The sequence below is a fragment of the Callithrix jacchus genome, chromosome 4 (assembly GCF_049354715.1).
Source record: "Callithrix jacchus isolate 240 chromosome 4, calJac240_pri, whole genome shotgun sequence".
Classification (NCBI taxonomy): domain Eukaryota; kingdom Metazoa; phylum Chordata; class Mammalia; order Primates; family Cebidae; genus Callithrix; species Callithrix jacchus.
Window position 1 is genome coordinate 37,239,926 of NC_133505.1, and position 18,708 is coordinate 37,258,633.

The 18,708-nt window shown below is 45.2% G+C and overlaps 1 protein-coding gene across 11 annotated transcripts; it reads left to right on the forward strand.

Annotated features, from left to right (window-relative positions):
* Nucleotides 1-12,634: 12,634 nt before the first annotated feature.
* Nucleotides 12,635-16,242, forward strand: LOC144582087 (patr class I histocompatibility antigen, A-126 alpha chain-like). 11 transcript variants are annotated; one of them, XM_078368636.1, is made up of 9 exons: nt 12,635-13,129; nt 13,258-13,527; nt 13,741-14,016; nt 14,266-14,331; nt 14,596-14,871; nt 15,011-15,127; nt 15,495-15,600; nt 15,707-15,754; nt 15,920-16,242. In XM_078368636.1, exons 1-8 carry the CDS (start codon nt 12,931-12,933, stop codon nt 15,711-15,713), a joined length of 1,317 nt encoding a protein of 438 aa, XP_078224762.1. In that variant the 5' UTR covers nt 12,635-12,930; the 3' UTR covers nt 15,714-15,754; nt 15,920-16,242. The 11 variants fall into 11 exon arrangements, with proteins under 11 accessions (XP_078224762.1, XP_078224760.1, XP_078224763.1 ...); XM_078368634.1 differs by having other exon boundaries at nt 15,548-15,600; XM_078368637.1 differs by having other exon boundaries at nt 15,568-15,600.
* The last annotated feature ends 2,466 nt before the right edge of the window (nt 16,243-18,708 follow it).

Genomic DNA, 18,708 nt, shown 5'->3' on the forward strand with positions numbered 1-18,708 from the left:
TGATCACAAGTTATTAAAAGTGGAGATAACTGAAGAAATGTGGGTGAGAGGGAGTGTGGATTTCATCTGCAGTAGTTTCTGCATCTAGTGAAATGTGATCTTCTCTGTCTTTTATTCTTTCATTAAGTGGTAAAATGCATCACAGAGTTAAAGTTTAAATATTCTTCTATTCTTGGGATACATAACCTGGGCAGGATATTTAATTTGTTTACAGCTCATTGGTGGACACAGTCTACTACTATTTTATCTCAGTATTTTTACATCTAGTTGCTTAGAAGTGATTATCTTATCATGGTTTTCTCTTATGTATTCCCTAGCTGGCTTTAGAATCAATGTGATTTATGCATAAACAATAATGAGTTCACTGGCTCTCTCCATGTTTCCTCATTCTCTTAAATATTATGTATAAGTTCAGTAACCTTCTTCTAAGTTTTGGCAGAACTTATCTGTAAAACATTCTGGATATGCCTGAGGGGAAATAAAGTTCTACAACCATTTTAACTTCTTTACTTGTAGTAAGTTCTTTCTGTTGACATAATCTTGTTCATTGTTTCACAATTACTTAAACCTCTATTGTATCTTTAGTGGCATATTTATCTGTCACAATGCTATTTTATGCTTAACTACCATTGCCTGTTTTATTTTTTCATCCAAATAAACAGCTGCTTTTGGCACACTGGGCCCTCAACAGTGGCAGCTTCCAGGTCATCCTTGGTGAGTGTTGACTCAATTGCTGTGCCCATGCAGTGTCCATCTCAGCCATCATAGTTGTTTTGTGCAGGGGCTCCATGAGCAAGTCCTCTGTGGCTGAGTGGCCTCATCCATCAAGCCATTTCGCACAACTTATTACAGGGAACTCCATCCCCTAAACACCCTCTGGTAGGCATCCACATACAACCACTATCTTCACACATTCTGCCTATAGGAGGAGGTCTATATGTACCTCTCTCCTCCACCTCCCAATCTTCCAACTCTATTTTCTTTTCTTTTTTATTTTTTTATTGCATTTTGAGTTTTGGGGTACATGTGCAGAACATGCAAGATAGTTGCATAGGTACACACATGGCAGTGTGTTTTGCTGCCTTCCTTCCCTTCACCCACATTTGGCATTTCTCCCCAGGCTAGCCCTCCCCAGCTCCCCACCGCCTCTGTCCCTCCCCTATTCCCCCCAATAGACCCCAGTGTGTAGTACTCCATTCCCTGTGCCCATGTGTTCTCATTTTTCATCACCTGCCTATGAGTGAGAACATGTGGTATTTCATTTTCTGTTCTTGTGTCAGTTTGCTGAGAATGATGTTCTCCAGATTCATCCGTGTCCCTACAAAGGACACGAACTCATCGTTTTTGATTGCTGCATAATATTCCATGGTGTATATGTGCCCCATTTTCCCTGTCCAGTCTATCATCAATGGGCATTTGGGTTGGTTCCAGGTCTTTGCTATTGTAAACAGTGCTGCAATGAACATTCATGTGCATGTATCCTTATAGTATAATGATTTATAGTCCTTTGGATATATACCCAGTAATGGGATTGCTGGGTCAAATGGAATTTCTATTTCTAAGGCCTTGAGGAATCGCCACACTGTCTTCCACAATGGTTGAACTAATTTACACTCCCACCAACAGTGTAAAAGTATTCCTATTTCTTCACATCCTCTCCAGCATCTGTTGTCTCCAGATTTTTTAATGATAGCCATTCTAACTGGCGTGAGATGGTATCTCAATATGGTTTTGATTTACATCTCTCTAATGACCAGTGATGATGAGCATTTTTTCATATTTGGCCTCATGTATGTCTTCTTTTGTAAAGTGTCTGTTCATATCCTTTGCCCATTATTGAATGGGCTTGTTTGTTTTTTTCCTGTAAATCTGTTTGAGTTCTTTGTAAATTCTGGGTATCAGCCCTTTGTCAGATGGGTAAACTACAAAATTTTTTTCCCATTCTGTTGGTTGCCGATTCACTCTAATGACTGTTTCTTTTGCTGGGCAGAAGCTGTGAAGTTTGATTAGGTCCCATTTGTCTATTTTGGCTTTTGTTGCCAATGCTTTTGGTGTTTTGGTCATGAAGTCCTTGCCTACTCCTATGTCCTGAATGGTTTTGCCTAGGTTTTCTTCTAGGGTTTTTATGGTGCCAGGTCTTATGTTTAAGTCTTTAATCCATCTGGAGTTAATTTTAGTGTAAGGTGTCAGGAAGGGGTCCAGTTTCTGCTTTCTGCACATGGCTAGCCAGTTTCCCCAACACTATTTATTAAACAGGGAATCCTTTCCCCATTGCTTGTTTTTGTCAGGTTTATCAAAGATTGTATGGTTGTAGATATGTTGTGTTGGCTCCAATGCCTCTGTTCTGTTCCATTGGTCTATATCTCTGTTTTGGTACCAGTACCATGCTGTTTTGATTACTGTAGCCTTGTAGTATAGTTTGAAGTCTGGTAGTGTGATGGCTCCCGCTGTGTTCTTTTTGCTTAGAATTGACTTGGCTATGCGGTCTCTCTTTTGGTTCCATACGAAATTCATGGTGGTTTCTCCAGTTCTGTGAAGAAAGTCAATGGTAGCTTGATGGGGATAGCGTTGATTCTATAAATTACTTTGGGCAGTATGGCTATTTTCACGATATTGATTCTTCCTAACCATGAACATGGAATGTTTCTCCATCTGTTTGTGTCCTCTCTTATTTCGTTGAGCAGTGGTTTGTAGTTTTCCTTGAAGAGGTCCCTTATGTTCCTTGTAAGTTGTATTCCTAGGTATTTTATTTTTTTGTAGCAATTGTGAATGGCAGTTCGTTCTTGATTTAGCTCTCTTTAAGTCTGTTATTGGTGTATAGGAATGCTTGTGATTTTTGCACATTGATTTTATATCCTGAGACTGCTGAAGTTGCTTATCAGTTTCAGGAGTTTTTGGGCTGAGGCGATGGGGTCTTCTAGGTATACTATCATGTCGTCTGCAAATAGAGACAATTTGGCTTCCACCTTTCCTATTTGAATACCCTTTATTTCTTTTTCTTGCCTGATTGCTCTGGCTAGAACTTCCAGTACTATATTGAATAGGAGTGGGGAGAGAGGGCATCCTTGTCTAGTGCCGGATTTCAAAGGGAATGCTTCCAGTTTTTGCCCATTAAGTATGATATTGGCTGTTGGTTTGTCATAAATAGCTTTTATTACTTTGAGATACATTCCATCAATACCAAGTTTATTGAGGGTTTTTAGCATAAAGGGCTGTTGAATTTTGTCAAATGCCTTCTCTGCGTCAATTGAGATAATCATGTGGTTTTTGTTTTTGGTTCTGTTTATGTGGTGAATGATGTTTATAGACTTGCATATGTTGAACCAGCCTTGCATCCCTGGGATGAATCCTACTTGATCATGATGGACAAGTTTTTTGATGTGCTGTTGCAATCGGTTTGCCAGTATTTTATTGAAGATTTTTGCCTCTATGTTCATCATGGATATTGGCCTGAAGTTTTCTTTTCTTGTTGGGTCTCTGCTGAGTTTTGATATCAGGATGATGTTGGTCTCATAAAATGATTTGGGAAGGATTCCCTCTTTTTGGATTATTTGAAATAGTTTCAGAAGGAATGGTACCAGCTCCTCTTTGTATGTCTGGTAGAATTCGGCTGTGAACCCATGTGGACCTGGGCTTTTTTTGTGTGGTAGGCTCTTAATTGCTGCCTTGACTTCAGACCTTGTTATTGGTCTGTTTATAGTTTCGGCTTCCTCCTGGTTTAGGCTTGTGAGGACACAGGTGCCCAGGAATTTATCCATTTCTTCCAGGTTTACTAGTTTATATGCATAGAGTTGGTTGTAATATTCTCTGATGATGGTTTGAATTTCTGTGGAATCTGTGGTGATTTCCCCTTTATCATTTTTTACTGCATCTATTTGGTTGTTCTCTCTTTTCTTTTTTATTAATCTGGCTAGTGGTCTGTCTATTTTGTTGATCTTTTCAAAAAACAAGCTCTTGGATTTATTGATTTTTTGAAGGGTTTTCGTGTCTCTATCTCCTTCAGTTCTGCTCTGATCTTAGTTATTTCTTGTCTTCTGCTAGGTTTTGAGTTTTTTTGATCTTGCTCCTCTAGCTCTTTCAATTTTGATGATAGGTTGTCAATTTTGGATCTCTCCACTCTTCTCATGTGGGCACTTATTGCTATATATTTTCCTCTGGAGACTGCTTTAAATGTATCCCAGAGATTCTGGTATGTTGTGTCTTCATTCTCATTGGTTTTGAAGCACTTCTTTATTTCTGCCTTCATTTCATTGTTTATCCAATCAACATTCAAGAGCCAGTTGTTCAGTTTCCGTGAAGCTGTGCAGTTCTGAGTTACTTTCTGAATTCTGAGTTCTAACTTGATTGCACTATGGTCTGAGAGACTGTTTGTTAATTTCAGTTGTTTTGCATTTGCTGAGGAGTGCTTTACTTCCAATTATGTGGTCAATTTTAGAGTAGGTGTGATGTGGTGCTGAGAAGAATGTATATTCTGTGGATTTGGGGTGGAGAGTTCTGTAAATGTCTATCAGGTTTGCTTGTTCCGGGTCTGAGTTCAAGCCCTAGATATCCTTGTTAATTTTCTGTCTGGTTGATCTGTCTAATATTGACAGTGGAGTGTTAAAGTCTCCCACTATTATTGTGTGGGAGTCTAAGTTTCTTTGTAAGTCGTTAAGAACTTGCCTTATATATCTGGGTGGTCCTGTATTGGGTCCATATATATTTAGGATCATTAGCTCTTCTTGTTGTATCGATCCATTTACCATTATGTAATGACCTTCATTGTCTCTTTTGATCTTTGTTGCTTTAAAGTCTATTTTATCAGAGATGAGAATTGCAGCTCCTGCTTCTTTTTTGCTATCCATTTGCTTGGTAAATCTTCCTCCATCCCTTTATTTTGAGCCTTTGTGTATCCTTGCATGTGAGATGGGTTTCCTGGATACAGCACACTGATGGGTTTTGGTTTTTTATCCAATTTGCCAGTCTGTGTCTCTTGATCGGTACATTTAGCCTGTTTACATTTCGGGTTAATATTGTTATGTGTGAATTTGATACTGCCATTTTGATGCTAGCTGGCTGTTTTGCCCATTAGTTGATGCAGATTCTTCATTTTGTTGACGCTCTTTAGCATTTGGTATGTTTTTGGAATGGCTGGTACTGGTTGTTCCTTTCTATGTGTAGTGCCTCTTTCAGGAACTCTTGTAAAGCAGGCCTGGTGGTGACAAAATCTCTGAGTACTTGCTTGTTTGCAAAGGATTTTATTTTTCCTTCACTTATGAAGCTCAGTTTGGCTGGATATGAAATTCTGGATTGAAAGTTCTTTTCTTTAAGGATGTTAAATATTGGTCCCCACTCTCTTCTGGCTTGTAGAGTTTCTGCGGAGAGATCTGCTGTGAGTCTGATGGGCTTACCTTTGTGGGTGACCCAACCTTTCTCTCTGGCTGCCCTTAGCATTTTCTCCTTCATTTCAACCCTGGTGAATCTGACGATTATGTGCCTTGGGGTTGCTCTTCTTGCAGAATATCTTTGTGGTGTTCTCTGTATTTCCTGGACTTGAATATTGGCCTGCCTTGCTAGGTTGGGGAAGTTTTCCTGGATAATATCCTGAAGAGTATTTTCCAGCTTGGATTCATTCTCTTCGTCCCCTTCTGGTACTCCTATCAAACGTAGATTAGGTCTCTTCACGTAGTCCCACATTTCTTCGAGACTTTGTTCATTCCTTTTTGCACTTTTTTCTCTAATCTTGCCTTCTCATTTTATTTCATTGAGTTGATCTTTGACTTCTGATATCCTTTCTTCTGCTTGGTCAATTTGGCTGTTAAACTTGTGCATGCTTCGTGATGTTCTTGTGTTTTGTTTTTCAGTTCCATCAATTCACTTATATTCCTCTCTAAGTTGTCCATTCTTGTTATCATTTCATCAAATCTTTTTTCAACGTTCTTAATTTTTTTGCATTGAGTTAGAACATGTTCCTTTAGCTCAGGGAAGTTTTTCCTTACCCACCTTCTGAAGTCTGATTCTGTCATTTCATCACCCTCATTCTGCATCCAGCTTTCTTCCCTTGTTGGTGAGGAGTTGTGGTCCCTTGGAGGAGGAGAGGTGTTCTGGTTTCTGGTGTTTTCCTCCTTTTTGCACTGGTTTCTTGCCATCTTTGTGGATTTATTCTCCTGTCGTCTATGTAGTTGCTGGTTTTCTGATTGGGTCTCTGAGTGGATGTCCAGAATATTGATGATGAAGTCATTTCTGTTTCTTAGTTTTTCTCCTAACAGCCTGGCCCCTCTGCTGTAGGACTCCAGGTCCTGCTTGCCTGGGGATCACCTGAAGCAGCTGCAGAACAGTAAGGGTTGTTACCAGTTTCTTATTCTGCTATCTTTGTCCCAGAATGATGCCCGCCTAATGTCAGTCTGATCAGTCCTTTGTGAGGTGACTCTTTGGATATATGGGGGTCAGGGGGCTGCTTGAGGAGACAGTCTTTTCTTTATAGGAGCTCAAGTGCTGAACTGTGAGCTCCGTTGTTCATTCAGAGCTGCTAGGCAGGTACGTTTAAGTTTGCTGCAGCAGAACTCATAAACCCCCTTTTTCTCCCCAGGTGCTCTGTTCCGGGGAGTTAGGGCTTTATTTATGAGTATCCATTTAGCTGCTGCCTTTTTTTTCAGGGCTGCCCTGCCCAGCCTGAGGCAGCCTCGTCATTGTCTGCCATCAGAGGCTTTGCTGAACTGCTTTGGGCTCTGCCCTGCTGTCAGTTCCGCCCTGCTGTCAGCTCCGCCCTGCTGCCGTGTGAGCTTCCCTGTAGTCCTGTTCATATGGGTGTGGTTAGAACTGCCTTGGCAATGGTGGCCAGCCTCTATAATTGTGGACTCTCTCTGTTATGGCGGGTTGCCTCGGCAATGGCAGGCTGCCTCAGCAATGGCGGACTACCTCTGTAGGGGTGGAGTGCCTCAGTAATGCCAGATGCCCCTCCCTCACCGAGCTGCACCATCCTGGATTCAGCTGTGCTTGCCGTGAAACTCTCAACCCCAAACGTTTCCAACTGCTGTTTTTTTGCTTGTTTGTTTTTGTGGGGGTGGGACCCGCTGAGCCTGATAACCTGGCTCCCTGCCTCAGAGCCATTTTTTTTTTTGAGATGGAGTTTCTCTCTTGTTACCCAGGCTAGAGTGCAATGGCATGACCTCAGCTCACCGCAACCTCCACCTCCTGGGTTCAGGCAATTCTCCTGCCTCAGCCTCCCGAGTAGCTGGGATTACAGATGTGCGCCACTGCACCCAGCTCCAAATTTTTTTTTTTTTTTTTAAGTTGAATGGTTGACTCTCTCCCAGGTGTTCCAGTCGCCTACTGAAAGGGTGCCAGTATCTGTGTGATTTCCTGTGTGGCGACCCACTGCACTGGCTGAAAAAATGGCACTGCCCAGGAATCTCCTGTTTCAGGAGCCTGGCTCCCTGTTTCAGACTCATTTAATCAGATGAATGGGTGAATCTGCCTTCCCAGAGCTTCAATTGCCAGCTTAAAAGGGCAACCAGACCAGTGTATTTTGTACAGAGAGCCGCTGCCCCTGGGCACCAGCAAAACAGCTGCACTGGTTAAAACAGCCGTGCTGGCAACCCATGGGGCTCCTCCGCCTGGGAATCTCCTGGTCTATGGGCAATAAAGATCCATCTGTAAATGCAGTGTCCACTCACCCTCTGCACTATCCTTGGGAGCTGCAATCCTGAGTTGCTCCTAAAGGGCCATCTTGGATCAGTCTCATGGTGTTTACTTTTTTTTAAGGGACACAAATTTTAGACAGTTTTTTTTTTCTTTTGGAGTCCTATATTTTATTGTATGACACAAAGGCTAATGAAAAAGTAATTTATAAAGTATGGTTCCTGTTTTGCACAAAGCTTCCTCTGCATTTTCCGCTCTGGACACGGAGCACACAGAACACCCAGCAGCCCCAAGACCCCCAGTAGGGTGACCTCACTTCTAAGTGTGCATGCAGCTCACATCACCAGAGGCAATATACAGGTTTACTCCTTGACTTTGGAAGAATCTGATAGGACACAGCTGAGGGGAAGTCTTCCCCACGTCTTCAGGCTCCTGGCCATCAATGGAGAAGGAGCTGGTCCTCACCTCTCTATAGGTGCCTTCGTGGCCAGAGCCTCCTCTCTGCATGGGAAGTAAGGCCTGTCCCTTCCCCTGAACACATGACATGGATCTTGCCAAAGATGGCGATGACACCATCCTCCCCCGGCAACCTCACGCTTCTTTTGTTTTACAGGAAAATTGATTCAACCATGCGTCCAGTGAGGAAATCCCAAGTGCAAAAGAGGTGGATCTCAGGGCCCTGTGCAATCTGCAAAAGGAAGCGAATGAACCAGCAGGGGGCGCTGTTGCTGCTGCTTCTCCCCGGAAGTGAATGTCCAGGATGAGCTTTAAGGTGGAGAGAGGGGTGTCATTGCTCATCCTCTCCAGGTTGGGAGTAAAAAGCTTCCTGCCCAGCCCATCTCGTTCTTCTTGAATCCTCAATGCTAATCAGGACTGTTTCCTCACCTTCCTGGTCTAGGCTTTTTAACACTGGAAAGTGGATGTGATTTCTAGTTTCAGCATGTCCTGATTTATTGTGCTGCCAGTAAAATATAATAAAAATATACATTGAACAATAAAAAATAAAATAACCCATATTGAGCAAAGGTTTACAATGTATTTTTTAGAGTCAAGATTGTCTCTCTGTGACTGGACTGGAGTCCAGTGGTACAATCATAGCTCACTACAGCCTTGAATTCATGAGCTCAAGGGATCTTCCCACCTCAGTGTCCCCAATACCTGGAAATATAAGTGCCCACCACCATGCCCAGCTAAGGGTATTTATTTTTATTTTATTTTTTAGAGACGAAGGTCTCACATGTTGTCCACGCTGGTCTCCAACTCTTAATCTTAAGCGATCTTTTGCCTTAGTGTCCTGAATTGCTGGGATTTCAGGCATGAGCGGTCATCCTGGCTCGTACTGTACTGACACCATCAAGATTTCCTCCTCCAAGTGTGGACACAGCAGCAGACACCCCTTGTCTCTTGGGTCAGAAAACTGGATAGAGTGGAATAGCAAGGCAACAGAGTCACTGCAGAAAGCTCCCACGTGGAAGAGGTCCAGCAGGGAGGGCCAGCTGTCCCAGGGCAACCATATTTAGGGATAACTCCTCTTTCTGGGCAGGACTGTTTTTTGATTACCTTTGTATTCATAATAGTTCTGAAATCGTAGGATGATGAGACTCAAGACTGGTCAAGATTTTTTTTTTTTTTTTTTTTTTTTTCAAAAAAACCATCTCCAAGATTTGTTGATCTTTTGAATGTTTTTTTTTTTTTTTTGGTGTCTCAATTTCCTTCAAAATTTAACTCATTCTTAATGTTTCACAGTTCATTTTCAGTTAATAATGTACTAGTACCCATATATATATATAGAAAACTTGCAACCATTTATCTTCTATAAAATATTTACCTCTTATGATATGGATATTATATGTAATATATCCTATATAGGTTATAAGCACCACAAAAAACAACTTTTTACTTTTTCTTATCTTTAAACAATTTGATGTATATAAAATAAGAGTAAATGAGGGGAGCAAGATAGCCTTTCGCACTTAGCTCAATATTTACCATTTTTGGTCATCTTCATCTTTTCTGATAATCTCATTTTCCACCTGGTATCATTTGCCTCTAGCCTGAGGAATTTTATTTACCAATTGTTTTTGTGCAGATGCTGGTGACAAATTCTCTCAATTTTCTTTTACCTGAAATATCTCCTAATTTTGCCTTTCTTTGAAGGATATCTGTGCTGGATATAGAATTCTCAGTTGACATTTTATTCTTGCAGCAATTTTAAAACGTTTTTCTACTTTCTTTTATTTGTATGGTTTCTAATAAGAAATTGTTGGTCAGGACAGGAGAAACAGAGAAACCAAAACTGGGAAAATAACATGATATCACATCAATAATGACAGAAACCTACATGAATCAACACTCCAATGAAGAGCAGCAATTGTGTGACTTGGTTTTAAAAAAACCACAGAACCAAATTGTATGCAGTTTCCAGAGATGCACTTTCTTTTTCATTTTTTAACTTTTATTTTTAGTTAAGGGGTACATGTGCAGGTTTGTTATATAGGTAAACTTGTGTCATGGGGTTTTGTTGTATAGATTATTTCTGTACCCATTAGTACCCACCCTAGTGATAAGCCTTAGTACCCATTAGCTATGTTTTCTGATGCTCTTCCTCCTCTCACCTTCCACCCTCAAGTAGACCCCAGTGTGTGTTGTTCTCCTCTACTTGTTCATGTTTTCTCATCATTTAGCTTTCACTAATAAGTGAGAACATATGGTATTTGGTTTTCTGTTCCTATATTAGTTTGCTAAGGATAATGGCTTCCAACTCCATTAATATTCCTGCAAAGGACATGATCTCATTCTTTTTAATGGCTGCATAGTATTCTGTGGTGTATATTTCCCACTTCTTTTTTTAGATGGATTCTTGCTTTGTCACCAGGCTGGAGTGCAGTGGCATGATCTCAGCTCACTGTAACTTCCACCTGAAGAATTCAAGCAATTCTCTTGACTCAGCCTCCTGAGTAGCTGGGACTAGAGGCACATGCCACCACACCCAGCTAATTTTTGTATTGTTAGTAGAGACAGGGTTTCATTATGTTGGCCAGGGTGGTCTCCATCACTTGACCTCATGATCTGCCCCCTTTGGCATCCCAAAGTTTTGGGATTACAGGTGGCCACATTTTCTTTATGTAGTCTATTATTGATGAATATTTAGGTTGATACCAAGTCTTTGCTATTGTGAATAGTGCTGCAGTTAACATATGTGTACATGTAAGACATGCACTTTATTTTTTTATTTAATTTATTTTATTTTACTTTAAGTTTCAGGCATGTGCAGAACCTTCAGGCTTGTTACATAGTCTGCCATGATGATTTGCTGCACCTATTGACTTGTCTGTCCTCTAAGTTTCTTCCCCTCTATCCCAACTCCCCAACAGGCCCTGGTGTGTGATGTCCCCCTCCCTGTGTCCACGTTTTCTCATTGTTTAGCTCCCACTTAGGAGTGAGAACATGCAGTGTTTGGTTTTCTGTTCCCATGTTAGTTTGCTGAGTATGATGGCTTGCAGCTTCATCCATGTCCCTGAAAAGGACATGAACTCATTCCTTTTCATAGCTGTGTAGTATCCCATAGTGTATATGTACCACATTTTCTTTATCCAATCTGTCATTGATGGGCATTTGGTTTGGCTTCCTGTCTTTGCTATTATAAATAGTACTGCTGTAAACACGTGTGCATGTGTCTTTATAGTAGAATGATTTATATTCCTTTGGATATATGCCCAGTAATAGGATTACTGATGAGTCAAATAGTATTTCTGATCCTAGATCTTTGAGGAATGGCCACACTGTCTTCCACACTGGTTGAACTAGTTTACCATCAATAGTGTAAAAGTGTTGCTATTGCTCCACAGCCTTGCCAGCATCTGTTTTTTTCTTGACTTTTTAATAACTGCCATTCTGACTGGTGAGAAATGATATGTCATTGTGGTTTTGATTTGCCTTTCTCTAATAATCAGTGATATTGAGCTTTTTTGCATCTGTTTCCTGGCCATGTAAATGTCTTCTGAGAAGGGTCTGTTCATATACTCTGCCCACTTTTTAATGGGGCTGGGTTTTTTCTTGTAAATTTGTTTGAGTTCCTTGTAAACAAATATGTGAGCTCTCATCATTCTTGTTTAAACACCTAACAGGCATCCTAACTAGTGCAACATGGCAAGAAAATGAAATAAAACACCAATAGAAGGACCAGGCATGGTGGCTCGCAACTGTAATCCCTGCATTTTGGGAGGTGATCACTTGAGTTCAGGAGTTTGAGACCAGCCTGATAGTGAGACCTCATCTCTATTAAATATAAATAATTTTAAAAGAAAAAAGATTGGTAGATAGAAAATGAAGAAATAAATGTTTTCTTTGTCACCAGCTTCATTGCATATGTAAAAAACACTAGGGAATTCGGGAAAAAATCTCTGAATTAATCATTGAATTCGCCAAAGAGTTCATAAAATATATGTAATAAGTCACGTAGATGACATGAAAAGGAAGCAAACAATGCTAGTCATCAAAGAAGTGCAAGTTAAAACCACAATGAGAAACCACCACACATCACCTAGAATAGGCAAAGTTAAAAAGACACATGATAAGTCTAAATACTGGCAAGAATATGGAAAAAATAGGAAGGTCTGATATTGCTGGTGCAAATGCAAAAGATGTTGCAGCCAATTTGTAAAGTGGTTTGGCAATTTCTTATACAGCTACTCATCTGTTACCACATGACCCAGCAACTCCACAAATATGTATTTATCCAAAAGTAGTAAAAATGTAAGGCCACACTTGTGAGCGGTAATTTATAGTGGCTTCATTAATAACACACCCTAACTGGAGTAATCCCCATGTCTATCAGTTGGAGAACAGAGAAACCAATGAGCAAACTGGGATTCCAGCAATACTCGGCAGCTGCTCAGCAACAAAAAAGGAATGAATGTCAACATCTCAAACATTGTTACGCTAAGGGAGACCAAACAAAGGACTGCACATGATTGTATGTCCATGAAAATCTAGAAATTTCACTCTTGCAGTCACAGAAAGCAGGGCAGTTGTTGAGTAAAGGGAAGGGGGTGAGGGTGAGAGGCAAGGATTAAATAGAAAGGAACATAAAGTTTTTAGGGAAAAGGAACTGTTCTCTACAGTGCCACAATTTGAGTGGGCAATGGGAACTGAGGGAACAGGAGGGTCTGAGGGACAAAGTTTCAGGTCCCAGGCGTGGCTCTCAGGGTCTCAGGCCAAGTCTATATTGAGAAGATGCAGGGCTGAGGATTCCCCACTCCCCTAAGTTTCACTTCTCCCAACCTGTCAAGTCCTTCTTCCTGGATACTCATGAGGCCTCCTCAGTTCCCGCTCCCATTGGGTGCCGTGTTTCTAGATAAGCCAATCGGCGTCTCCGCGATCTCGGGTTCTGAAGCCACCAGTCACCCACCTGGAGTCAGATTCTCCCCAGACGCCGAAGCTGGGGTCATGGCGCCCCGAATCCTCCTGCTGCTCTCGGGGGCCCTGGCCCTGACCAAGACCTCGGCGAGTGAGTTAGGGGTCGGGAGGTAAACAGCCTCTGCGGGGAGGAGCGAGGGGACCGTCCCGCGGGGGCGCAGGACCCGGGGAGCAGCCCCGAGAGGAGGGTCGGCGGTCTCAGCCCCTCCTCGTCCCCAGGCTCCCACTCCTTCAGCCGTTTCCTCACCACCGTGTCCCGGCCCGGCCGCGGGGAGCCCCGGCACATCGCCGTAGGTTATGTGGACGACACGCAGTTCATGCGGTTCGACAGCGACGCCGCGATTCCGCGGATGGAGCCGCGGGCGCCGTGGGCGGAGCAGGAGGGACCGGAGTATTGGGACCTGCTGACACGGAGAACAGAGGCCTGCGCACAGGCTTGCCGAGTGAGCCTGCAGATCATACGCGGCCACTACAACCAGAGCGAGGCCGGTGAGTGACCCTGGCTCGGGGCGCAGGTAAAGACCCCTCCTCATCCTCCACGGACGGCCCGGGTCCCACCGAGTCTCTGGGCCCAAGATCCACCCCGAGGCTCAGAACCCGGTCGTATCCTGGACCTGAGAGGGCCCCAAGGCGCCTTTACCCAGTTTCATGTTCAGTTTAGGCCCAAAAATTGGGCGGGGCTGACCGCAACGGCGGGGCCAGGGTCTCACACCCTCCAGGTGTTGTTTGGCTGCGACCTGGGGCCAGATGGGCGCCTACTCCGCGGATACTGCCGCATAGCCTACGACGGCAAGGATCACGTCGCCCTGAACGAGGACCTGCGCTCCTGGACAGCCGCGGACACGGCAGCTCAGGTCACCCAGCGCAAGTTGGAGGCTGAGAAATATGCAGAGCGGTTGAGGGCACAGCTGGAGGGGGAGTGCGTGGGGATGCTCAAAAGATTCTTGGAGAACGGGAAAGAGACGCTGGAGCGCGCAGGTACCAGGGGCAGTGGGAAGCCGTCCCCATCTCCTATAGATCTCTCGGGATGGCCTCCCACGAGGAGGGGAGGAAATGGGATCCGCGCTAGAATATCGCCCTCCCTTGAATGGAGAATGGCGGGTTTTCCTGAGTTTCCTCTGAGGGCCCCTCTGCTCTCTAGGACAATTAAGGGATGACGTCTCTGAGGAAATGGAGGGGAAGATGGTCCCTGGAATACTGATCAGGGGTCCCCTTTGGCCCCTGCAGCCGCCTTGGGCGCCGTGACTTTTCTCTCAGGCCTTGTTCTCTGCTTCACACTCAATGTGTCTGAAGGTCAGATTCCAGCTTTTCTCAGTCCCTCAGCCTCCAGTCAGGTCAGGACCAGAAATCCCTGTTCTTACAGAGACTAGAACTCAGAGACTAGAACTTTTCAAAGAATAGATTACCGCAGGTGCCTGTGTCCAGGCTGGTGTCTGAGTTCTGTGCTCCCTTCCCCACCTCAGGTGTCCTCTCCATTCTCAGGATGGTCCCATGGATGATGCTGGGGTGTCCCATGAGAGATGCAAATTGCCTAAATTTTCTGATTCTTCCCATCAGAACCCCCAAAGACACGTGTGACCCACCACCCCATCAATGACCATGAGGCCACCCTGAGGTGCTGGGCCCTGGGCTTCTACCCTGCGGAGATCACACTGACCTGGCAGCGGGATGGGGAGGACCAAACTCAGGACACAGAGCTTGTGGAGACCAGGCCAGCAGGGGATGGGACCTTCCAGAAGTGGGCGGCTATGGTGGTGCCTTCTGGAGAAGAGCAGAGATACACATGCCATGTGCAGCACGAGGGGCTGCCAGAGCCCCTCACCCTGAGATGGGGTAAGGAAGGGGATAGGTAGGGATGGAATTGGGGGGGTCACATCTCTTCTCAGGGAAAGCAGGAGCCCTTCTGGAGCCTTCAGAAGGGTCAGGGCTGAGGTCTGGGGTCAGGGCCCCTCATCTTCCCCTCCTTTCCCAGAGCCGCCTTCCCAGCCCACCATCCCCATTGTGAGCATTGTTGCTGGCCTGGTTGTCCTAGCAGCTGTGGTCACTGGAGCTGTGGTCTCTGCTGCGATGTGGAAGAGAAAGAGCTCAGGTAGAGAAAGGGTGAGGGGTGGGGTCTGGGTTTTCTTGTCACACTGGGTATTTCAAGCCCCAGGTGGAAGTGTTCTCTGCCTCATTACTGGGAAGCACCATCCACACTTGGGCCGACCCAGCCTGGGGCTCTGTGTGCCAGCACTTACTCTTTTGTGAAGCACATATGACAATGAACGACAGATGTATCACCTTGACGATTGTGGTGTTGGGGTCCTGATTCCAGCAGTCACAAGTCAGGAGAAGGTCCCTGCTAAGGACAGACCTTAGGAGGGCGGTTGGTCTAGGACCCACACCTGCTTTCCTTGTGTTTTCTGATCCTGCCCTGGGTGTATAATCATGATTCTAGAAACTTCTCTTGGGTTCAGGACTAAGAGGTTCCTCTAAAGTCTCATGGCCCTGCCTTCTTCCTGCCCTTCAGAGGACATTTTCTTCCCTCAGGTGGAAAACAAGGGAGCTACTCTCAGGCTACGTGTAAGTGGTGGGGGCGGGAGTGTGGAGGAGCTCACCCACCCCATAATTCCTCCTGTCCCACATCTCCTGCGGACTCTGATCAGGTCCTGTTTTTGTTCCACCCTAGGCAGTGACAGTGCCCGGGGCTCTGATGTATCTCTCACAGTTTGTAAAGGTGAGACCCTGGGGGTCTCTAGTGGGCGGGAGTAGGGGCAGATGGGACAGGACTGGGTAATGTGGATTCTTTGATTGGGATGTTTCGAGTGTGTGGTGGGCTGTCCAGAGTCTCATCACTTACCATGACTGACCTGAATTTGTTCATGACTGTTGTTTTCTGTAGTCTGAGACAGCTGCCTTGTGTGGGACTGAGATGCAGGATTTCTTCACGCCTCCCGTTTGTGACTTCAAGAGCCTCTGGCATCTCTTTCTGCAAAGGCATCTGAATGTGTCTGTGTCCCTGTTAGCATAATGTGAGGAGGTGGAGAGACAGCCCACCCTGTGTCCACCGTGACCCCTGTCCCCACGCTGACCTGTGTTCCCTCCCCAGTCATCTTTCCTGTTCTAGAGCGGTGGGGCTGGGTGTCTCCATCTCTGTCTCAATTTCATGGTGCACTGTGCTGCAACCGCCTACTTCCCTATGGAAAATAAAAATCTGAATATAAATGTGTTTTCTCAAATATTTTCCATGAGAGGTTGATGGGTTAATTAAATAAGTCAATTCCTAAAATTTGAGAGAGGAAATAAAGACCCGAGAACCTTCCAGAATCCACATGTTTTCTGTGCTGAGTCTGTTGCAGGTGGGGATGGAGAAGGCTGTGAGGAGCCGAGTGTGGACGGGGCCTGTGCCCTGCTGAGTCCATCATGGGCTTTATGTGGTCAGTCCTCAGCTGGGTCAGCTTTACTGCTCCATTGTCCTTGTTCCTTCAGTGGAAACTGGTCCCACTGGAGCTGTGACCACAGAGGCTCACACATTGAGCAGGGTGGCCCCTAAACACGGGAGTCTCTGCATTTCTGAGACAAATTTTCAGACCCATTCACCTCCTGCCATCCTTCTAGGGCTCCTCTTCTGCTCTGCTCTCCTGCCCTCTCTCCCTGCCCTGGTTCTAGTGATCTTGGTGCTGCCTCCAATCCCAACTCATGAATCTATAAAGCAGAGTCTAATTTAGACTGACATTTGTTTGTGAAATTGGACCCATCATCAAGGACTATTCTTTCCTGAAGAAAGAAGACTGATTGTGTGCTGCAGTGTGCAGGGGTGTGTGTGGGTTGGGAGTTGGTGTGGGAGGAGGGATGAGGGAGGGAGGACACACTAGCAGCCCTGCTGAGAAAAGCACAGGCAGCCTCGATGTCAGTGTGAGGGGCCCTTGTGCTGTAGCTGCCAAGAAACAGCACTTGGCCTGAGTCTATGTTAATAAGGATACTGCCTTTAGAATAGGAGATGCTCTACGGTGACCTTCGTTGTCGGCCAGACACAGGACAGAGTGGTTCTGCATCTGCAGAACGTCACTGAAGTAAAATCAGAAAAATCTCTAACCTTGTGGAGCATGTGTTCCAGCGGGAAGAGGCAGACGATAGATACACTATCACCAGAGCAAGGAAGGAAAGTGCTGGAAGGTGGGACTTGCTCTGAGGCAGGTGATCCGGGGTGTGGGCAGTGGGGACAGGGAAGGTGGCTGTTGTGTTGGGATAGTCAGTGTGCGCCACGTCGCAAAGGTGACCTTTGAGGAAACAGTTGAGGGACATGAGGAGTTGTCCACGAGGATGTCTGGGGAAGTTCTTTCCAGGCGGGGGAACCTCCAGTGCAAATGCACTAGGGCAGGAAGGTGTCTGTGTTCCCAGGAGAAGAAGGAGCCCAGGAGGGCTGGAGAGAGAGATCTGAGGTGAGGTCAAAGATACGGCCAGGGCAGATGGGCCTGGAGGGTGTGGGGAAGCATCTGACCCTTACTCTGAGTAAGATGGGGAGGTAGCAGACAGTTTTGAGCAGAAGAGAGACGTGGTACAACTTCTCTTTTAAAAGGATCTCTCACTGCTGTGCTGAGAACAGAATTGAGAGACGAGGGACATGGGAGGCAGAAGGGAAAACAGTGGGAAGCGAGTGCAGTAGTCCAGGCTGGAGATGTCATTACCTTGACTGGGGTGTGAGCAGGGGATATCGTGAGACTTGAGGGGATTCTGGATGCATTTGAAGATGGACTCACAGCATTTGCCATGGATTGTATCTGTGGTCGAATCAAGGACACCCATAGTTGTAAAATGAGTGAGTAGAAGGAAGGGTAGAGCTGCTGTGGAAATGGGGAGACTGTGGCAGGAGCATACTGAGGAAGGGGCATCCCAGGCACTCAGTGGAGGAGATGTCTACTAGGAATGTAGCCTAACGAGCAGGGATGACAGTTGGACAGACAACTCCAGAGTTCAGGGGAAATGAGAAATATACTGGGCTGGAGACATAGGAGGTCACACCATATAAACAATACTACTTAAATCCTCAAGCATGGATGGGGGCACCAAGGAAGTGACTGGCTTTAGAAGATAATGAGTGCAAGAACTGAATCCTGGACCTCCAGTTCTAAGGGATCTGATCAGATCACACCCAGAGCAGACTGCACAGTTCTGACCCCGCACCTAGAGGACACTTAGACAAGGAACTCCCATGTGCACAGGGATCACCTGGATGTGGTTCTCAGATCCAAGAAGTCCAGGTTGAGCAATAGATTCTGGATTTATGACGAGACTGGAGACTATGTTTCTGGTCTCCAGATCAAGAACACCAGGATCCCACATGTCTGAGCATCAGCCTGCCTGTAGTGCTTGTTATATAAGTGATGTCTTGGTCTTGTGTATAATACTCTGAGACAGGTATTCTGGGAAGTGGCCTAAGTATTTTCTACGCCCCTGCGCTTGCTGTTGGGAGCCAGATTGGGAACCACTGAGATCAGAGATCAGAGTGCCCAGGGTGGGTGGATGGGGTGGGTTTCCAAACCTTGTGTAAAAGAAAATATTTCTCTCAGAAAGAAAAGGGAGGATGTACATCATCAGTTATGTGATGTGATATTCCCTGTTGATCTCTCCATGATGGGGCAGAGGCCAGGTAGACAATAGGATGTGGCTCTCACACAAAGAACACCTCTG